The sequence below is a fragment of the Fragaria vesca genome, linkage group LG1 (assembly GCF_000184155.1).
Source record: "Fragaria vesca subsp. vesca linkage group LG1, FraVesHawaii_1.0, whole genome shotgun sequence".
Taxonomy (NCBI): Eukaryota; Viridiplantae; Streptophyta; class Magnoliopsida; order Rosales; family Rosaceae; genus Fragaria; species Fragaria vesca.
In genome coordinates, this window is record NC_020491.1 from 16,626,887 (window position 1) to 16,647,562 (window position 20,676).

The 20,676-nt window shown below is 39.6% G+C and overlaps 4 protein-coding genes across 4 annotated transcripts; 1 reads left to right on the forward strand and 3 right to left on the reverse strand.

Annotated features, from left to right (window-relative positions):
* Positions 1-2,949: 2,949 nt before the first annotated feature.
* On the reverse strand, positions 2,950-6,182 carry LOC101295368 (probable WRKY transcription factor 47-like). Its single transcript, XM_004288309.1, has 5 exons — positions 5,925-6,182; positions 5,631-5,771; positions 5,308-5,490; positions 3,971-4,084; positions 2,950-3,876 (listed from the first exon to the last, which is right to left on the reverse strand). The coding sequence occupies exons 1-5, from the start codon at positions 6,087-6,089 to the stop codon at positions 3,208-3,210; spliced, it is 1,272 nt and encodes a 423-aa protein (XP_004288357.1). The 5' UTR covers positions 6,090-6,182; the 3' UTR covers positions 2,950-3,207.
* A 2,023-nt stretch (positions 6,183-8,205) lies between these two features.
* Positions 8,206-9,918, reverse strand: LOC101293341 (60S ribosomal export protein NMD3-like). The gene has a single exon (XM_004288302.1). It carries the CDS (start codon positions 9,916-9,918, stop codon positions 8,371-8,373), a length of 1,548 nt encoding a protein of 515 aa, XP_004288350.1. The 3' UTR covers positions 8,206-8,370.
* Positions 9,919-14,440: 4,522 nt separating this feature from the next.
* LOC101299523 (chitinase 10-like) lies at positions 14,441-15,734 on the forward strand. Its single transcript, XM_004288324.1, has 2 exons — positions 14,441-15,004; positions 15,368-15,734. The coding sequence occupies exons 1-2, from the start codon at positions 14,547-14,549 to the stop codon at positions 15,732-15,734; spliced, it is 825 nt and encodes a 274-aa protein (XP_004288372.1). The 5' UTR covers positions 14,441-14,546.
* An 815-nt stretch (positions 15,735-16,549) lies between these two features.
* On the reverse strand, positions 16,550-19,998 carry LOC101301051 (protoporphyrinogen oxidase, chloroplastic-like). Its single transcript, XM_004289391.1, has 9 exons — positions 19,597-19,998; positions 19,217-19,408; positions 19,038-19,122; positions 18,434-18,581; positions 18,265-18,345; positions 17,972-18,143; positions 17,572-17,731; positions 17,266-17,369; positions 16,550-17,121 (listed from the first exon to the last, which is right to left on the reverse strand). The coding sequence occupies exons 1-9, from the start codon at positions 19,996-19,998 to the stop codon at positions 16,822-16,824; spliced, it is 1,644 nt and encodes a 547-aa protein (XP_004289439.1). The 3' UTR covers positions 16,550-16,821.
* Positions 19,999-20,676: the final 678 nt, after the last annotated feature.

Here is a 20,676-nt window from a genome sequence, read left to right on the forward strand (position 1 = left end):
CTTTGGACCATATAGTGGTTGAAAAGAAGAGAGTCGCTTGCATTAACGATAAATGCACTCGCGGACGCAATTTTGGAGTTGGTGACTTGGTCTGGAAGGCTATTTTACCCTTTGGCGAACGAGTACATGGTCGTGGTAAGTGGTCACCAAACTAGGAAGGACCTTTTGTTGTTGATCAAATTGTTGGTAAAGGTACTTACTACCTCCGAGACATAGATGGTGAAATTCACAACAACCCATCAATGGTCGCCATCTCAAGAAGTATTATCCAAGTGTCTGGGAGTTCGAAGATCCGCCACCAGCTTCAGAGACGTGGGGGGGGGGGGGGGGGCATCAGTTTGAACCAGTTAATGGTTTTTCCCATTCAACATTGTTGGGGGCGGGGGGAGGGGGGCATGGGAGCACCTCAAGTTTAATTGGCTTATGCTCTTTCCAACTATTAAGGTTTACATTCGCTGCACCCAATTAAAATGGGGGACAACATACTATACATTATCTGAAACCAACACCTGTGGTTTTTAAAAAAAATTTCCAATTTTTATTGAGACTGTTTAAAGTTTCTTACTATGTTCCATAATGTATATTGATGTTGCAATCACAAGCAAAAAGCAATGAGAACAATATGTGTTTTCAATATTCAAATCTTTATTCTTATATTGGCTTTGTGGCCAGGAAATTTACATTGCCAATAAAGATACAAAGAGCCAGAATATAGCTCTGATACCATGAAAGAAAACTATCCTAAAGTTTTTAAAACATGATTTAAGAGAAGGGTTCATGATGGATTTTTGTAAGGAGGATTTATACACATCTTCCTCCAAGGAACATTCTGTCCCATCCACCAAGTTGTGACCAAGAGATCTTGCTCCCAAACCTCGAAAAGCGCTTCCCATAAATAGTTCCAGAAAGTACAACTTCCCCAGGCTCTACAGAGAGACCTAGAGGGCGACTGGGCTGGTGGTACCCATTATCCTTCGATGCACCCACTGACAAGCAATTCGGAGGGATCTACCTATCTTGCTTAACGGCGAATGCAATGAAGGCTTACCTGAGGTTACGTTATAAAGCTTGACCCAGGCATGAGGTTAGGTTACAAACCTTAGAACACCCAAGTGTTGGGCTGAGCTGTCTGGTGGAAAGACTTTCACACACATAAGCAAATAGAGAGAAGGACGAGCATTACTACTTGTTGGGATAGAACTATGTGTTAGAAACCATATTGGGTTTCTCTATTTATAAAGGATCAAGGATGGTTTCAAAGGCATTTGTTCATGAAGGGTGCCGGATAATGCAGTTAAGCGTTGCGTTTTTCCCAGAATGGTGCATTAACTAACGGGACATGGGTAATTACCTTGATTCCGTTTTTGAGGAGATTCTACCGACGATTAAGTTCCTTCAGTAATAACTGTGAGAGAGATATTTCTTTGAGCAACTCGGGTTGCTAAACCAGTTGGACCAGAAAGTGACCTAAACATCAGTTGGGCTTTGCAGATGGATTTCGAAGCTGGATGGGTAGTCTAGTGATGGCATAGGCTAGGTGTCCAACATTGTAATTCTCATCTGCCCAAATTTGAAGTTGAAGGTATTGCTTGAAGTATCCTAAAAACACAGCACTGTCATCATTGGAGCTCTATTGCCTCCTCCTCGGTTTAAAGCAAAGCATATATCGGCTATGATCATTGGAGCTCTATTGTCTTATCAGGTTTGATCTTCATGTAGGAGTCATAGGCTTTGAGATGAGGCTTCAGAGTAACCAAGTTCAGTTTAAAGTCTTCGGCTACGCTTTGCTTAAGAGCTTTGGGATTGGGTTTGGAGAACACCATTGTCTGTGGTGTGAGGATTGAATGAGAAAGGTGTTCTAGGTTTATAGAAATCTAAAGGGTTTCTTGAACAATTGTGTCTTTAGTTTCTAAGAAATGGTGGAAGCGAGGGAAACAATGCAGCGTTTCAGTTAAACATTATACCCTTTCTGGGGTTTAGCCCTCTTTAATATCGGTTTTGAGCCAAGTCTCAATTTCGAGGCCTGGGGGGCAATGTTTGGGCCAAATATTAATATTTTCGGATTAGTTCAGAATGAAAACTCATTGTACCGACACATGCGACCCTATTTATCTTTGTAAATATATTTCTTTCCCTTGGGTAAATTATGACAGAGATTACAGATTCTTAGGGATCTAGTCCATGACTTGATTAGGAGATTTCTTTCCTAATTAAGACAGAGGTTTGATATGCCTTGATCCGCAAGGAAATATGAACCTTAGTTCTCTATATAAAGAGGGTCGAGGCGAATGAACAAAGGACAACCAATCTTACAACCAAACTTTGCACACTGCAAATATCAAAGTCTCCCCCGGAGCACCCATCTACAAAAAGACTCTGATGTCTTTTGTTACCAAAGTCCAATCCGTTGGCAAAACCAAGTCTGATCCGTCAGCAACATCTATCCATCAAGCATGATCCGTCAGCAAACCTCCACAAGCCATTGTTAAGGCCTCAAAACCTTAGCAAATATCTTTTCCTGATTGTGTTTTCTCTGCTTGACTTTATCGGCTCAAGTAAGATACGTCTGTTCGCATGAACAGAGAAGAAATCCTAGAGGGGTTTCCTTTTTAGGTCTGTTTAAAGAACCTAGCTAGCAGTAGGTCTAATCACGCCTGCTCTCGATCGTTTGAAGAAGAAGTCAAGAAGCTAGTGCAAGCAAAAAGATCAAGTTGTACCTGACTCAGAGGTACTAGCACGCCACATAAGACGATTGTTCGCACCGAAAAAATCTGGGTTGTAGCTCATGTAGCTTTCTTGTTTCTAGCTAGCTATAATATAAGGGTTAATTAAGCCTTGTCATCCCACCATTATAAGAGAGTAATAACCCAGCCAAGCTCTAGTATTGGTCAGTTTAGCCAGGTTAAATTTAAATCTTGGCTCCGTCCGCTTGCTTATTACATCCAAAAGTAAATGAAAAAAAGAAGGTCGGTATACTGATATCATGTATGTTTTTCGTACAGATGTATATAAACTTTGAAATATATATACACGTACATCACATTCAATTAATTGCTTCAAATTCACAAATATTTAATCCCATGAGGCATGTACGTAGCTATTGATTAAGAGCACCATATTATTTACCATTCTATTACGTTCCCCAGCATCGCGTCGACTTGTTCATTTACAACACACAGCCCATGTCATGCATGCATGCAGCAAATATTAGGTGGTGGAGAAAGTGGTGCATGACTTAGGATGCTGTGGGGAGCCAGATAATACAGCGTAAACTTCGTTACCATTACTGTTGAGGGAACTGGTATCATCAGAACTTCCTTGTAATCCAGTCTTAATATTCTCTACATTATTCATACTACTTGAGATGGCAGCAGCTAGGGCTGTAGTGAACTTGGGGTCAGAAGTAATGGCTGCAGTTATCGTCTCAACCATCGAACTGTGGCTTCGATCTAGTTGCATTGCCGCTGCATAATTAGGATGAGGGAAATTCAAACGCAAGGGATGCCCTATAATCGGATGATTATTATAACCCTGCAAAGGAAGAGGAAATGACGTGGGAGCACTACTGTGCATGATGAGTTGCATGGGATTAGGGTTAGAAATCGGGGTGCGGGTCATGTCCAGTGTGATTGTGGGAAATGGTGAAGAGGTTGAAAAGGTGGCCATGGATGAACCAAAGGGCTGCTCATGAAGAGAAGAGAACAAGCCTGTAGCTGGTTGTGTTCCTTCCTTGCTGGTTGTTGAACCCGATACCAACATGGCTGCTGCTGCTGATGTGGTATTAGCCATAGATCTCGCGGCTGGAGGAAGAGGGTGGTTGTGATTACCTTCATATGTGGTTATCAGAATGGTCTTGTCCTCTGCCAATCTTTGCACCTATATATGTCAAAACAAAGCTAATTAACTTGAACACTATATACTTCTGAAGATCAACTAATTTTAGTCCTCGATGAGTACTGTATATTTATACCTGTTTTCGAACAGGGCATCCAGCGGCCATAGTGCAGCGATAGTAAGAACGAGGACAGGGGTTTCCCTTGGCCATCTTTTGACCGTACTTCCTCCACTGACATCCATCGATAATCTGTAGCTTATGGGAAACCATATTTTAGGTGCAATTAAAATTATATATATATTCTTTTGGAATTGGTAATATATATACAGTGAGGATGTGAAGCGGAGGTCCGTACTCCGGCTTAAAGTGCGGACGTCGTCCGTTCTCCATCGTCTCACGGCGTCGACGGCTTCTCTCCTTCCCGAACGACAGCACAGGCTTCCAGGACGGTTTCTCTCATTCCAGAACTGGCCGGCGACAAGTTTTCCGGCCAGATTGAAGCTCTAGACAGAAAACACCATGATTGATCAAGGTTGGCCGGAAAACTTGTCGCCGGCCAGTCCTGGAAGGAGAGAAGCCATCCTGGAAGCCTGTGCTGTCGTCCGGGAAGGAGAGAAGCCGTCGCCGGCGTGAGACGGCGGAGAACGGACAATGTCCGCACTTTAAGCCGGAGTGCGGACGTCCGCTTCACATCCTCTCTGATATATATATATATGATCATAGACTGAAATAGTTATAATTAGCTACTAATTTGTCCTTCCAAATCCTTGTTACTCTACTATCACTTTTAATTTCCTTCTCCTGTTTTCGAAATGTTTAGATCTACAGCATTTCAAGCAATATACTGTTTCAACACTATGTGAGTACGTAACTAAGCATGCATATATGCGTGGTCACATTTTCATGAAATCCAAAGTCCCTCCTATTGTGAATGTTTTTTTGATTGCATAAAAGAAGTGAAAGATTTAGACCTACCACTTAGTCTTACAGATTGGTCACTAATTAGCAAGTTTAAGGTTTGCATGATCGACCAACCATTTCATCCTTGAAAAGGTTTGTCATCTCATTCGATCAAAATGCGCGCAGTTCATAATTGTCATTAAAAGAATACAAGAAATTTTTTATATCTAAATATAAATGGCCGAGTCACATAAATAATTGCATAAAAAGGTCCGAAATTAATAGATGGATTTTGATCTGGAGAGATCAGTTTCTAGTTTCAAGTTTGTGGATCCCGATCTCCTTTCCAGAATGCAGGTCAATATATAATCAAAATTAGTTATTTTCTTGCAGCAAGAATTATTGTACCTATGTAATCATCTTGGAGAAAGAATGATCGATGCTTGCTATATATAAAGAAATTAAACTTAAGAACGAAGGCTCGCATTCTGATTATCAAATTAGAAATTTCAAATTAGAGTAAAAAATTTCAAATTTCTGCATGCTTTTGGTGTATTAATTAAGCCACATACCATGGGAGCTTCCGATCTTGCTCGTACTGAGACTCTAGCCCTTCTTAAAGGAACCTGATCATGGTCAGTAGCAGCTAGAACTTGTTCTTTATCATGATCTTGGTGATTACTACTTTTGGGGGATTGGTCATCATGAAGGGATGATAACTTCGGATCAAGATAGCCGTCTTCTGCAGAAGTTTGCTTCATACCATATATAATCGTTAAGTTGTTTTGGCAAAACATTCAAATATCTAGCTCAATAACAATACTTCCAAACCCTAATATCACTAATAACAAGAGTCTAATAATTAAAAGCCAAATATAAACATGTATATATATACCAGCTGCTCTTGTAGTCTGATCATGCGCAGCTGCGCCTGCAACTCATTGTAGCTTTTGGTGATTTGGTTCAACATGGATTTGAGCTTTTGATTCTCTTTGTGTTCTCGCTGTAACTCAACTTGAAGCTGAAGAGTAGTCAGCTGACCAGGGAAGTACAACCAAGTTTCAGAAAATAATAATAACAAGAATAACAATATTGATGGAAACGGAAATGGATCAAGCCAACAAAATTAATACAAATGAGGGGATCCGAGACATCAAATTAATCTGAGTAGCTAGCCGGAAATGCGTACCATTACATGATGACCAGGTGCCGGTGGATCGGGAAGTCTATTGGGAAAGAAATCAATTTCTTTGATCTCTTTGAGTAATGTTTCTTCTTTGACAGGGGTTTCAACCAAACGATGATCGGAACTACTACCGGTAGCTAGTTTCAAGTCACAGCCTTGTTCATCCATGACTTATAATTCGAATAACTGGATCGGAGTGATGAGTGCGTAACTGACGAGTGGAAGATCGAGTAGTTTCACTTACAGGTTCATTCAAGATTGTAAATGTGAAGCAAGAATGAGTAGCTAGTTGATATATATGAGGATCGGATAATATAAGTTAGTCTTGGTCTTCTGCCAAATTGAAGAAGAAGTTGCAAATAGAAATGGGTACCTATCTATTACCTACCGTGATCGTATAAGACAAGAGACTCAGACTCCCGAGTCTTTATTAAGTTTGAATTTGATGATCAGAGTTGAGATAGATAGAGATCTGATGTGGTCTATTATTAGTACATTAGTCAAAGCCAACAAGAAATAAATTAGTTAATAACGAAAGCAAGGCCAAGAGCCGTATATATAGACTGTAGACTACAAAGAAAAATGAAAATACTGTAGACTACCACAAGATGAGTACATCTCGATGTGGTTTTTCATCCACTAGGTTTTAACTTAGTTACTTTTATGCCATGTAATTTTTTTAAACGTACATATATACATGGATGATGAGAAGGACAAAACGATGAGGAACACGTACCGCCGTTTTTCTGTTTCACGGCAGGAAAACTGGCGTCATGGCCGGTCAGGGGAAGCGGGCCACTTCCTTACGCATCGCCGTAGCAAAATGAAGTAGCGCGGACTTGCTAAACCAAAAATACACGTGAAAAGGAAAAAAGAGCCAAATGATTTTAGTTCCGGGTTACATCATGAAAAACTAAAATAAAAATTGAACTTAAGGTACAGTAACGTGGTTTTCATAGTCGTTATACCTTGGTTTTTGTACTTCCAAAGAAAATCTTTGAATTAATTTTCTCATTGATATAGTAATGTGATTTCTTCTTATATTGAGAAGTGATCGATGTCGTAATCTCTTCTCTCTCTTTTTTTTTTTTTTTTTTCTGTACTATTAAATGAAAGAAATGTATGTATACATATAGATACACACACACGTAGAAGATGTACTGATCCAGAATGCTCGATTAGGATGTCAATTCATTACAACTCATCAGCACCAAAAAACAAAACAAAAAAATATAAGAAGCAAGAAAACAGACAACAAAATTGTTTTCCATGTGAAGCAACTCAATGGTATATTCTATGGTTTCGATCATTACAAGTAACATCTCTGTGCTCTTGGTCTTCCATTCTTACAACTTGTTGTCCCCATACATAGAGTTTTGGAAAATACATCTGAATGTCTTTGATCATCATATCAAGTCCTCACATTCTGAATCGACCTTAATTTGGTTATATATGCAAGTCATGATCATCGATCAAATGAGCAACGTCGTCCAAGCTAGTAAAACAAAGCGGCGGGGACTGGATTTAGCTACCAACGGGTCAACAGCTAGATAGCCTAACTTCCCAAGGGTAGAAACCCTAGCAACTGATATTTCTAGTCTAGATATTTTAACACAAATAAGTTAAGAACACACCAATCAGGGTTTTGAGGCAGTTGCTAAGTAGTATAAAAGTACTTTTGGCGTCATGTTGATGGAATTTATACGTAGAGGGCAATTCATGGTGAGTTCATCAATCGAACTAATTTGTTTGAAAGTTATATACACCAACCCAACCAATTGTTCATGGAACTATATATGCCTCGTGTGTAACTTTTGAGAAAAATCCCTCCCATACTTCTTACAATTTTCCCATGAAATTTTGAAACCCCTTGTAAGGACCAAGACCAAGGACGGACCATTTTCTTTAAAATTGTTCAGTTGCTTACGAGGAAACACCAACTAAATTAGTAGCTCAAGCAAACACGACTTGCAGTGAGGGCTCTGTAACTGCCGTTACGTATTTCAGATTAGCTAAATTCTTTTTTCTTTTTTTTTTTTGGTCGAAAGATTAGCTAAATTCTGTGATGGCTTGTCTGAAATGGCTTGCTCCTTGTGTGGATCATACGTTTCAGCGACTTGACCTATACTGTAAGGGGTAACGCACTCACATCTCCTGCAAATTAACATCACTACAAAGTAATGTGGGCATATTTCTCTTCACAAAGTAATGTGTGAATATGAACAGCTATAACAAAATGTGATCGTCAGAAGATGACACATTCTGCAATTACTCATAAAAAAACCAACAAAACAAACCATAGATAGAACCCAAAGAGGAACTGAACTCTTTGTTACACAACAGAAATACAAACTTACTTTTTATATGGAGTGCGCAAGAAAGACCAGATTAAACAAAACACCCTGACAAAATTTATATTTCGCTACAAACGAAATGGATGACTCTACTTTTATTCCCTCATGCTGCCACTGTCCTCATCATCTTCATCCTCTCTTAGTTGGAGGTTATCCATGTCGTCGAGCAACTGATCTAAGGGCACAGTAGGTGGTGCATCTTCCCCATCAGTCTCAGATGCCATCTCTGATGGCTGGTATTCTTTATTATGGTATATATTAACACCGAAAACCAAATCAGGATTCTCTTCCAGATCTTTCAAAAACTGTTCATACTCTGAGGCCTCCTTTTCTTGCACACCTCTACCTTTAGCATCAACTTCCATGGGAAGGGATTTGAGCTTCCATGCACGAGGCTTGGAACGCTTCTTCAGGCGCTTTTCTTCGTAACTCTTCTTTATCAAAATTACATCTGGAATAACTAGACCCTTGTACTTGTCTAGTTCCTCATCATTACTGTTTGCCCCATATAAGTCATAACCAAGAGCATAATCCCCAGGGTTTAAAAGATGGCCTAAATGTGTTTTTATGTTGAAAATAGTATCATTCTTCCCAAAATCGGACACACGGGCAACTTGTGCATCAGCTAAAGCATACCTTGTGCCGCCAACATTAACTTCAGATGAAACCATCTCTACATCAAGCACTATATACTCCACTAACTCCCGGCTCGTGTGTAGAGACTTAAAGGTTGACCTCCAATATTGATCAGCATCCAGAAAACAATGCCTCAAGGTCAAAGGATCAAGCAAAGCAATGCTGTTTGTCACTTTAGTGCAAATCACTATAGGACCAAGATTTCCAAAACTGGATCTAACCTTCGGAGGCAGACAGATCAAATCCTCACGGCAAATGGGGGCGATTTCCACTGAGAATGTATACTTGTAATGATAAGTATTACTTTTAGAATCTTGGGAAACAAGCTGTTTGTCATTACGACTCCTTACTGGAGAAACTTTACCCACAAACTCCACAAATTTCACACCATGACTCCGGTTTGAGAAAAAGAAATCGATACCTTGGTCCATCTGTGTAATCTTTATGGCACTGGCAGCAGCACCGTGCTTCAGAATCAGCTGCTCCAGATAGAAGAATGTGCGTCTATGAGAAACATGCTGGCGGAGCTGTACAGCTGCAACCCACTGGTCAGGGTTGGCCTGGACTCTAGCACAAGACTCGCACATATGTTCTTGCTGGACATACTCAACAGTATACGATTGCTCAAGTATTGCTCCATTAAGAACCTCCTTCTGAACTACCAACTTAACCTTGATCCTCTTGGAGTGAGGTTCAGTCCAAATGAACTCGGCATGAACCAACCTAATTTTATTCAAGTTCTTCAGCCTCTTCACACAGAACGTTAGCAGCTCCTTTGATTCCACTTGGGCTTTGATCCAGGTTCTTGGAGGCTGCAACCAGGTATCACATTCAGGGCAATGCACAATGGTCACATGCTTCTGCAAACCTTCAGTAATGTCGACTTCAGAGCGCAAACACTTGACACACATATTGGCAGCATTCGGTGCCATGGGAATACCACATTTGCAACACAGTACACTGCCAACGGTTTGAGGAACCGTAAACATCCCTGTATCTATATCCATTTCTGTTGAATGAAACACATAAACAACTCGTTAGTCTTAACCTTAAAGTGCCTCTGCCATGTAAACCCTGCATATATTTGACAAGTTTTATTTGCCAACGAAATTTGATTTAATTAACAAGAGATGATAAACCTCGAACACGCGCACAACCACGGTAAAGGCAATTCAAACATCAAATACTATGTTTCAGGTTGGAACTACTACCAGGAACACAGATACTTTTCAATTGAAAGAGAGGAAAAGGACTAGAAGAATAGCAGCTGAAACTTCGAAATAAACCCAAAAAGATAGTGGAATCAAAATCAACACAAAACACAGAGACCGAAATAAACCCAAGAGTGAAGATATGAAAAGAAATCGGCAGGTACAGTAATATGCGACGACAACTAGAAACAGGGAAACGGAAAGTAAAGATTACCTTCAAGGAGTTGCAGGGTGCGGCTGGAAAAGAGAACGAAATGGTTTAAGGATGTAGGGTTTTTCTCATTTGTATTGTTCGGTGCTATCGGCAAGACTTGGTCATTATTGGACTCCAACTCTTATTCTTTAGCTAAGCCCACAATTGTTCCCTTGCAATCGGCCCAACAATGTGTAATTTTTTATTTGTGCGAGAACTGACTGCTACTTCAACTTTTCAAGCAGAATATGTTGCCATGTTTTAAGCTTCTACTGTTCTACACATGCCCAATGGTTGAGAAACTTTATTGCTAGAATGAAGGTGGTAGACTCAATTGAAAGACCAATGGTGTTTTATTGTGACAATGCAGCAGCTGTGTTCTTTTCAAATCTAGAAATATAAATGTGAAGTACTTTTCAGTGAGAGAAAGTATAAGAGATAATGAAGTGGCAGTGATTAAGATTGGAACAAGGGAGCAACTAGCAGATCCACTAACAAAGGCATTATCAGTATCAGCTTTTATAGATCATGTGAAGAACATGGAAGTTTTAAGTGATTTTGATGATTAACTTATGAAGTATTGTTGTAAGACAATAATATATGGCAATATATCAATATTTGCACTTGTTAATCTTTTCAGTATTCATCATATATTCAAAAGTGGTATGTTGCATGATTAAGTGTGTGTATATACCTTCATATATTTTCTAGTTTTATATCAGTAAGATACGCAGTTTCCAATTAAGCCATCAGGATCGATCATATGCTTATTTTCGATTACTTAATATATATAGCATAATTTTACTAGTGGTAATTCATGTTCTTCTGCAATTCATTATGGATGAACTTGATTGACAAGATTTTTGAAGCAGATGGAGTTTTACATTTGTTCAAGTGTGCAATTCCAGTCAAGCTTATTTAAATATTGATAAATATAATTCTAGTTCAGTAGGAGATTGTAAGATGCAGCTATGATTCAAATGGAACTAAACTTATATTTATAAGTCTTAAAGAAGATTGGTGAACAGATTATATATTCTTATGTGTATTAATCGAATTAGTTTCATATATATAAGTTGGACATCTGTTAGAATTCGAATTCGAATTCTAAGTGGAATCATTAAGACAAGATAAAGATTAAGATAAAAAGAAATTATTGACAATTCCTTGATGGAAGGAATTGTCATGTAACTACCTGTAGTAGTTAAGAAACTGCACAACAGCCTATAAAGCATATCTATATCCATGTTAGAACACTAACCATTCTCATAAATACTATCCCATCAATAGAGAGAAATTTGAGTGGATCTAGGAGAAGATCAAGATGGATGCGAACACAATTCAATCAAGTTAGCTAGTGCAGTAAAACTTAGATACATTTGATCTATATTTGACATAGTTTAGGCTTATAAGTGTTTACGCAGTATGTGAAAATTTACACCTAATTCGCACCCAAAACCTAGTATGCATGGGGTTGTGGCGGCTAACTGTGTGACCAATCCATTCTCAGCTTCGAGATTTGTGTTATCGAAGACAAGTGTTAAGGCGGAGGCACTCACGGCTTGATTGGCATGCCTAGCTTCGTAACCAATCCATTCTACAGTCGTTGGTCCCCTAACTAGAAACTATGCAGCTAGGGCTCCGATTGACTTTTCCATGGTGAGTGGAAATAAGCGTGACGTCTCTATAGAATCGAGAGTATGTTCCCAAATTCTTTGAGTCAGTTTTCATTTCTGCATTAGTTTCCCGTTGAACTCATATATGGTAGATTTTTTAGGTCGCTTTCAGGTTTCCAATCCTCTCGTTGTCCTTTCAGGCAATAGCCATGTCTATACTTGTAATTTTTTTGGTTATCAAGGCTTGACGTCGATCATTCAGAAAAAAAAAAGGATTGTTTCGGTGAACATTCCAGGGGATATGGAGTTTGCTAATAACTAAATAGTTGAGGCAAATTAACTTTGGGAGCCAAAACAAATTAACATTGACTTCTATTTTGCTACAGTTTGTAAGGATTTAAACAAACACTGCAAAACAAACGGGAACCAATGAAGGAAGTTTGAGGCAAGTTATTTGAAGATACAAATGGCAATTGTTTCTGGGAGAAAATCTGCTGTCCCGTTTCCCTATCCCATTACCTGTCTCCCACTCTTTTGACATATGTCTTACCATGTCAGCTGCACTTAACAACTACTTGATAGAGTTAAGTTTAAGAAATTCTTAAATTCTTTTATTTACTAAAAATTTAACAGAAATATAGCAAACATAACAATAAAAAAACGCATAAACCAAGATCAAATTGTTAATCATGATTATTGACCGAAGAAAATCCTCAGAAATTCTATTTACAAATCTTTACCTTCTTAACATAAGTCTTCTAGTCATGTTCTTGCTCATGGATGCAATGTAGAAACGAGACTCGGTGAAAAACGATCAATAACTGATTTCTCAACGAGAATGCCCAGAACAATTACTTTTACATTTCCAAATCCTCCATCCCCTAAATCTCCGATCATGATGCTATTTCCTTCGAATTTCAACGAATCCCCAAACACCCATCTAAAATTACAACCCCCTCTACAAATTGCACCTTCCAGATTAGCTCAATTTAGCCTCCCATGTCGGCGTGATTGCACTAACGCCCGCTCCACAACCCATTTTAATTTAGATCCACTATCCCAACCTTCCTCAAATCCCTACAGAACCACTTCTCATCTTTTTGCCCCATAAGCCTTCTAGTCCTTCTTTGCTTCTTAATAATTTTGAGTGTGTTTCTTCCATGGACGAGTATGCAGCAGGGTCTACCAAATCCATGACCAGTCCGCCTTCAAACTAAGATAAGAAGATAGGAAGTGATCTGAGATTCTGGGTTTATTCGTATTCTTCTAAATTTTCTTATTTGGTTGATTATTTAGTATATTATAATTTAGGGGATAAGTAATTTACGTAAATTCTGTCAAGTAGCTGTTAAGTTCAGCTGACATGGTAAGACATATGTCAAAAAATGAGTGGGAGACAGGTAGGGGGATAGGAAACGGGGACAGCAGATTTTCTCCCATTGTATCTAACTAATTGTCATCGTGTAAGTATATGGCTTGATATTCAACCTAGCTAGGAAACTCAGCAAAAAATCTGAGGAGCATCAAATCAAGGTATCCTTGTCAAACTAGGAGAAGCAAAGTCAAAAGGGGGAGAGAAGCTAAAACTGATCTAAATTACAAAAGGTAAATTGCACATCAAGCACTTCATGGTTTAAAAAGAATCAAACATACAGTGTCCATGCTCGATCTCTTATCTCTCTTACTAAAGTGACACAGAAACATTCTCAGTAAGAAAACACATATATAGCTTGGGAAATAGACTGACTAATATATGGAAGAAGGGACACTGATATATGACACCATATTAATTCATACGAAGGGAAGAGAACACGACGGAACAGCTGCTCCTTTAGAAGCAGTGGAGTCGATAACAGTGAGGGCCAGGCCACCTTGAAAGGCCGAGGCTGTGTCTTTGAAGCTGAGGAGGAGACTACCGCATCATGGTTGTCGAAGACGACGTACTACCTCTTTCTCATTTACTGATTCACTGAAAATCAAAGCACAAACTTTCACTATCAGATTGACAAAGCTGCTGCCAATATTCCCACCACCAAGTTAACACAGTACACCCGTACGTACATTCGATCAGTTTCAGCTGCCGCTTCTTCACCCTACTCTCTCTCCCTCTTCACTCATTCACCATGATGAATTACTAGTTCGTCAAATGAAGGAGAGTGAAGTCAAAAAGGGAAAGAGAAAGAAGGATATATTGTATGTCTTCTTCTTGTAGCTTTAGTGTGCGTACTCATATGCAGTGTCGACATTCGCACTTCGAGAAGTAAGTGGCAATGTCAACTATAGTGCCAATGCTGCTGTCTGCATGCAGCCATCCACATGAGACTCGATCAACAAATTGAGTCCCCAAAATGTGGACCTCTGACTTCCTTTGTTAACTTCCTCATAGTGCGACTACTCCTACTATACACAACGTGTCGACCTCTTCACTATCTTACAAAACAAACCCTATAATATAACTGGCCGGCTACTACGTACTATATTAGGTCGTGAGTTCGTGACAAATCAAAACAAAACCTATAACGTACTTGTGACAAAACGACTACTACTTTATTAGGTTGCTATTGTATATATTCTTGCAATTAGGCAAAACCATCATCCCTGCAACTCCTACATCCATGGCTGCGGTCTCATTCTCATCTGCAGTCTTCCTCTTCTCCCTCACTACCATCTTTCTTGTCTCCATCTCATCATGGGAGGCCGAGGCTCATCCAGTATCTACTTTGGTTAAGAAAAACCTCTACAAAATCTTGTTTTTACACAAGGACGACAAGGCATGCCCTGCAAACAACTTCTACACCTATAAATCATTCATCAAGGCAACCAAATCCTTCCCGGCATTCGCCAATACCGGAAGTGTAGCCACCCGAAAGCGCGAGATTGCAGCCTTTCTTGCTCAGATCTCTCATGAGACCACCGGCGGGTGGGCTACTGCGCCCGACGGACCATATTCTTGGGGTTTGTGCTATAAAGAGGAGATCAGTCCGGGTAGCAACTACTGTGATGACACTGACAAAGAGTGGCCATGCTATCCTGGCAAATCTTACAAAGGAAGAGGACCAGTTCAATTATCTTGGTAAGTATAATTTGCTTCATCCATCAATTACTTCAAATAATAATGTCCCTCGAATGTCGTTACTACGTTATATATTAAGATTGAGTTTCTATTTCTCAGTTTAGAGATTCTTTTAAAATTAAATAGCGCCATTTCATACTACAATCGAGCTAGCTGTGTATAAGATGCACTAAATAGTTACACAATTCTCTTTTAACGCAATTAACAAGCTAGGTCAATCTAGTTTCTGGCGAGCTTATTATTTACATGCAGCAGCCAATAAGCTAATCTTATTATTGGTATGTTGCGTTCCAGTACCTTTACTTTTCAAATTAGTGTATATATGATTCTCATGTTAATATTTTGAATTAAAATGTTTGGCAGGAACTATAACTATGGGCAGGCAGGCAAGGCATTAGGGTTTGATGGGCTAAGGAATCCAGAATTAGTAGCAAACAATTCCATACTCGCATTCAAAACAGCTTTATGGTTCTGGATGACTGAGCAGAAGCCGAAGCCCTCATGTCATGATGTTATGGTAGGTCGATATGTGCTCACGGAAGCTGACGTGGCGGCTAATCGGACTGCCGGATTTGGGATGGTGACGAACATCATCAACGGCAACCTCGAGTGTGGAATAGGTAGCGATGCACGAGTGAATGATCGAATTGGTTATTTCAAAAGATATGCTAGTGTGTTTAGTGTTCAAACAGGGCCAAGTTTAGATTGTGGAAATCAGAAACCCTTTTAATTTATGTAACGGATTAATTAGTTAATTCAAGCCGGCAAACGTGTTGTGTATGTTATTATTAATTTTTTTTTTTTTTTATTCGGGTAAACAACTCAAATACTACAACTAGTATTTTATGAGTCGAACTCGTGACCTCTTACTTGTTAAGAGGAAACTATGTCGATTGTATGTTTTCATCACTATATTAAAATTAATAATATATCTCTGGCGAGCTATATATGGATCTTTGTCTGGTACTTTGTTTCTCCATGATTCTATCTATATGAGATCAAAAGGATAGGTTAAATGTAGTAATGCTTCGGTCATGGAGTCATTGTTATATATGAAAGGACATCATATTATTTGGCTCAAGCTATGTGTCCTTAGTGCATGGCTTTTGTCTCTATAGTTGTAGTATGCAATAACAAAAGTCCACACAATTTGAGCAGAAACCGCTCCTTTGATACCGCCATGGAATCATTTCTCGTGATACTGAGTTCTATGTGAACTTACTAATTTGTTGTTCAAGTGGTTGGTACTATAGTATTTCATTGCAAACTACAGTATAGTATTTGTCTATTTGATTGTAATCGTGCCCAGACGTGGAGCTAAGTACAAAACTTTTATGTGAGTTGGTGACTTATTTCAGAGGTTTGCCCAGCTGAGTAGCTTTTCCCTCTAGCGGTCTAAGAAAATAACCAATTCTCATTTGGAGTTTCAGACCAAGTTTATCCTGATTAGATGCCAACAACTCTAACACAAACCTACCAAATTAAAGACTAAACAACACAAAGCACAATGGTTCAGTCATGCAATTTCCCTAGCAACTCGAGACATTTTCATTCACTCTGAATAAATTACATCTACATAATGAAGCTTTCAGCACTAAACATGGGATGAGCGATTCAAAATTCACTGAAGCAATTATTGATGCCACAGCTCCAAGGTAATTTGAAGTATAAATAAGTTTATACCAAGACAAACAGAATACCTAGGCAGGACTCTATGCTGATGAGCGGCTAGTCTAGGCTGCGCTGCCCAACACTTCCAATAGGAACATCCGAAAATCCACTTCCTCTAGCATTACATCCTATAGGATTCAAGATTACTATTTGTAAGCATATTGTGATAGAAATTTGGCCACATCAGCCGCAATATCATAAGCACCCTCAACACACCGGCCCAAGGCTACTCCGGAGACATAGTTCCCACCAAGAAACAACCCTTGCGTCTCAGCATCCCTGAGAGCAGCATTTGCAGCATCTAGGACATCAAAATGACCAACCAAGAACTGCGGAATCGCTTGTGGCCATACTCTAACAGCCAATACAAGTGGATCCTTAGCATTAGGCTTTATTAGGACTTTTTTCAAATCCTGGTGAACTGTTTCGACAAGTTCACTCTCTGTCTGTCAAGAATGAACAAAAAGAAGAAGAAAAAAGATCAAAGACTTGGGAAATGCAAGACCGCAAACACACACAGATCAGAAGAAAAGTGCCCCAATACAACAAAATGCATCTTTCAACACATATATCCTTTGAATTTGTCTTACCTGAGACAAAATTCCGGGATTGGTGGCCCCTCCAATATAGTTCAAGAGTAGTACCCTTCCAGCTGGTGCTCGATTTGGAAAGAGTGATGAGCTGTATATAGTTCCTGCACCCAGGAAATCCACAGGTTAAATATAAAGAAAAGAAAAAACTGATCTAGGAGGTGCAAGGTGTGGGCAGGGGAAGAGCAAGGGCAAAACTCTCCCCGCATGCATACGGGTAAATCCTATTACCATTGGATAGAAACCCCCTTATTAGGCATCATGATTTGTGAGCATCGATAATGAATTTCTGAAAAGAAAATCTACCTAATGTTTTCAGCCCTTGGCTACGAGGATGAAGTTGACCAAATCCCTTTAATTGACCATCTATTAGGCATTCCGTCCGGATTGCTTCTTTTGGATATGAAATAGACACAGCTGCAACCGGTGGGTAGTAAAATTTTGATAAAGCATCTGCTGCAGCAGCCTGCAGGGAAAAAAAATAATGAGACTATATACAAAAATTATTTTAAATGGCAGCCCATAATGAACAAATGACAAATGCTACCTCAATTAGCTCTTTAGATACCATATTTTTACCTTGTCTAACAAAAAAGACATACCCTTCTTTCCAAACACGTGCTTTTAGGCTTTACAGTTAGAACTTACAGCAGTAAAATATGTTGTAACTAAAGGAAAGGGAGAGAAATGTAACAAAGAAACTTACTGAAAGAGGACGCAATAGACTGCTTGCTACATAAGACGGAATGGTCATAACAACACTTTTACTCAGTACTGAGACCAACCCTTCTGGAGTCTCATATGTCAGAGTGTACCCTCCTTGGTCCAACTTACTGATACCTGAAAGCTTCCAGGATAACTTCACTCTGTCACCCAACCTGCCAAACGTAAACAGAACAAATTACAACCAAGATGGCTGAGAAAATTACAAGTGTTTCATAGAAAGAACACATTCCTTAGAACCCTGCCAACAAGAGTACTTAATTTGAAAGAGGGTACCTTGAAGAGAGTGCTTCTGGAAACATGGAAAGTCCCTTCCTAAGAGATCCAACTGTTTGGCCCTTTGGTTTTGGTAGACGCCTGTGGAATAACTGAAATCAGGCCATTGAAAATAAACTTTATGATTTACATCATGACACAAGCCTCAAAGCAAACAGGTGTTCATTACGGATCTCGAGGGGTCTTTGGAGCACGACTTCTCTCCTGGATTGCTTTAAAAGCTCCACCAATGATGCTACCCCCATTTTGCTCAAGGTTCCACACTTTGCCAAATGCTGCTTTCATACTTAACTTTGAAGGATCGCCCGCATAAACACCTGCATATGAAATAAGTGTCAGGGCAACTATGAAATTACTTTAGCCAGTCTAGAGGATGAAAAAGACACACCACTCTAAAGTAGATTTGTGCAAATATGAGAGCAGAGCTAAATAAATGAGTGGTTAAAAATCAGAACTTCTGCGCAATACTACCAGATCAAAGTTTCATCCATACATTGTGGAAGGTCCTATTTTATGCGGCAGCCCATTTGACAGAGCACTGTTGTCATAAAGAATAAGGATGAAGGGCATGTTCACACAGTCAAAACAGTTTTTATCTTTTTTTTTTCCTAGGGCATGAATGTCATAATTGATATGGAGTGGCTTAGATTTTAAACCCATCTTAGAATCCATTAGCAGAATTTAGAAAGCAGAAAAAGAATATGAAGTTATGAACAACACAGCAAGAGAATAGAGCAAACAACGGATTAACAATGTTGTTATAATGAAAGTACCTGAACAAAAAGGCTCAATCAGGCGTTCGAAAACCTCATCTCCAAGATTACGACGGACGAACTCCTCAACGGATTCCTCCTGACCCTGTGACCTTTGTCAAAGATTATGCGAAATGAGAAATTCATTTGAGAAACCACAATAGCAATACAACTAAGAGAGGCAGAGAGAGGGGACAAACTGGAGGAGGAGGGGAAGGACGAATTCCAAGAGCACCAAATGCAGCCCTGAGTTTACCGCCAATGCTCATCAAGTCAAAGAAAGCTATGTCACCCGGGCTAGAAGGTACAGGCCTCAACTTGCCATCCCACAACACGAACCGAGGTGCATTCGGATCACCGAGAACCAGATCATCCTTCAAACCACTATCCACCTGCCGAACAAATACACAATTACACATGCTTCACTGATCACACAATCCTAAATCTTCACTCCTATAAATTAGGCCAAAATCCAAGCTCACCGAAATTTCGAAGAATAGCTTATAAACCACATTATCTACAAGCATTTTAACTATAACAACCTGAAACTGAATGCAATTACAAATTCAGGTTAGCATACCAGCATGGTGAGCATGGAATCGGACGGCTGAAAACTATTAGGACCTTCTTCCCAGAGATAACCGTCTCTCTCTACGGTGATGATGTTGCCTCCGACTCGGTCTCTTGCCTCCGTCACTATCACATTCGGAACGGCGTCGTTGTGCTTGGTGGCCAGCGCCTGAGCGATGCAGAGTCCGCTGATTCCGCCTCCGACGACTACGCAGTCAACGGAGGAGATCGCGCCGTCGGCGGCGACGCCTGCCGGAGAAACGGTGGACTGTTTGGCGAGGGAGCATCGGAATTTGGAGAAGTGATGAGGCGGAGAGGAGATCTTGTTAGTTTTGGTGGTGAGGAAAACGGAGGGTGGCTGTCGGTGAGAGAGAAGAGGGTGAGGGGCGGCGAGCGTGGAGAGGGTGGTCATGGCGAGATTGACAGCTTCAGCGGATAAATGTGTGAGAAGGCCGCCAACTTCCGTTTTCTTATCTTTAAACCATCTGCTCACACGGTCATACCTGTCTCTTTTTTTTATTGTTTTCATTTTCTTTTTTCTTAACATTTTCTGGGTACTGGTAAATAAAGAGCCCGAATGAGATCCCTATTTTTCTTCATTTCTAGAGATAGACATACACTATTAGATGTGTTTTTTAATGAGCTTAGATGACTGAGATTAGAACAAAACGTTTAATCAAAATGAGCAGTAAAAAAAACTCATTCCATTTCCAATTATTTTTTTGGGGAGGTTTCGTTGCTTTGACTAACCTTGAAAGTTTAAATAACTCTGAAATCTATGTTGCACGGACACTCCGACACGGCAAAATACGTGTCTGACACGCCATGTGGTGTGTCCAAAAAAGTTGACTTTTCGGACACTTCTCGGACACGATGACCGGCCCCGACACGGCATTACGACACGCCACGTCAGCGTTTCAAACTTAAAAAAGAAGAAAGAAAAAAAAAAGTTTGGATGGATTATAGATATAATAATTATATTAGTTCATCTTCTTGTCTATTATGTGTTACTATGCTAAAGATTGTCTTGTTTGAAAACAAGCTACTACTCAAATTTGTTTTTCTTTAATGTTATGTTTCATGTGCTAGA

Coding starts and splice junctions, on each gene's coding strand:
- LOC101295368 (XM_004288309.1), bottom strand. CDS start 6,089: ATGGATGAACAAGGCTGTGACTTGAAACTAGCTACCGGTAGTAGTTCC. Junction 4,085..5,307: donor CAAGATCGGAAGCTCCCATG/GTATGTGGCTTA, acceptor CATAAGCTACAG/ATTATCGATGGATGTCAGTG. Junction 3,877..3,970: donor GATGCCCTGTTCGAAAACAG/GTATAAATATAC, acceptor TGACATATATAG/GTGCAAAGATTGGCAGAGGA.
- LOC101293341 (XM_004288302.1), bottom strand. CDS start 9,918: ATGGATATAGATACAGGGATGTTTACGGTTCCTCAAACCGTTGGCAGT.
- LOC101301051 (XM_004289391.1), bottom strand. CDS start 19,998: ATGACCACCCTCTCCACGCTCGCCGCCCCTCACCCTCTTCTCTCTCAC. Junction 19,409..19,596: donor ATTCCATGCTCACCATGCTG/GTATGCTAACCT, acceptor TTTGTTCGGCAG/GTGGATAGTGGTTTGAAGGA. Junction 18,144..18,264: donor CCAGAAGCACTCTCTTCAAG/GTACCCTCTTTC, acceptor TACGTTTGGCAG/GTTGGGTGACAGAGTGAAGT.
- LOC101299523 (XM_004288324.1), top strand. CDS start 14,547: ATGGCTGCGGTCTCATTCTCATCTGCAGTCTTCCTCTTCTCCCTCACT. Junction 15,005..15,367: donor GGACCAGTTCAATTATCTTG/GTAAGTATAATT, acceptor AATGTTTGGCAG/GAACTATAACTATGGGCAGG.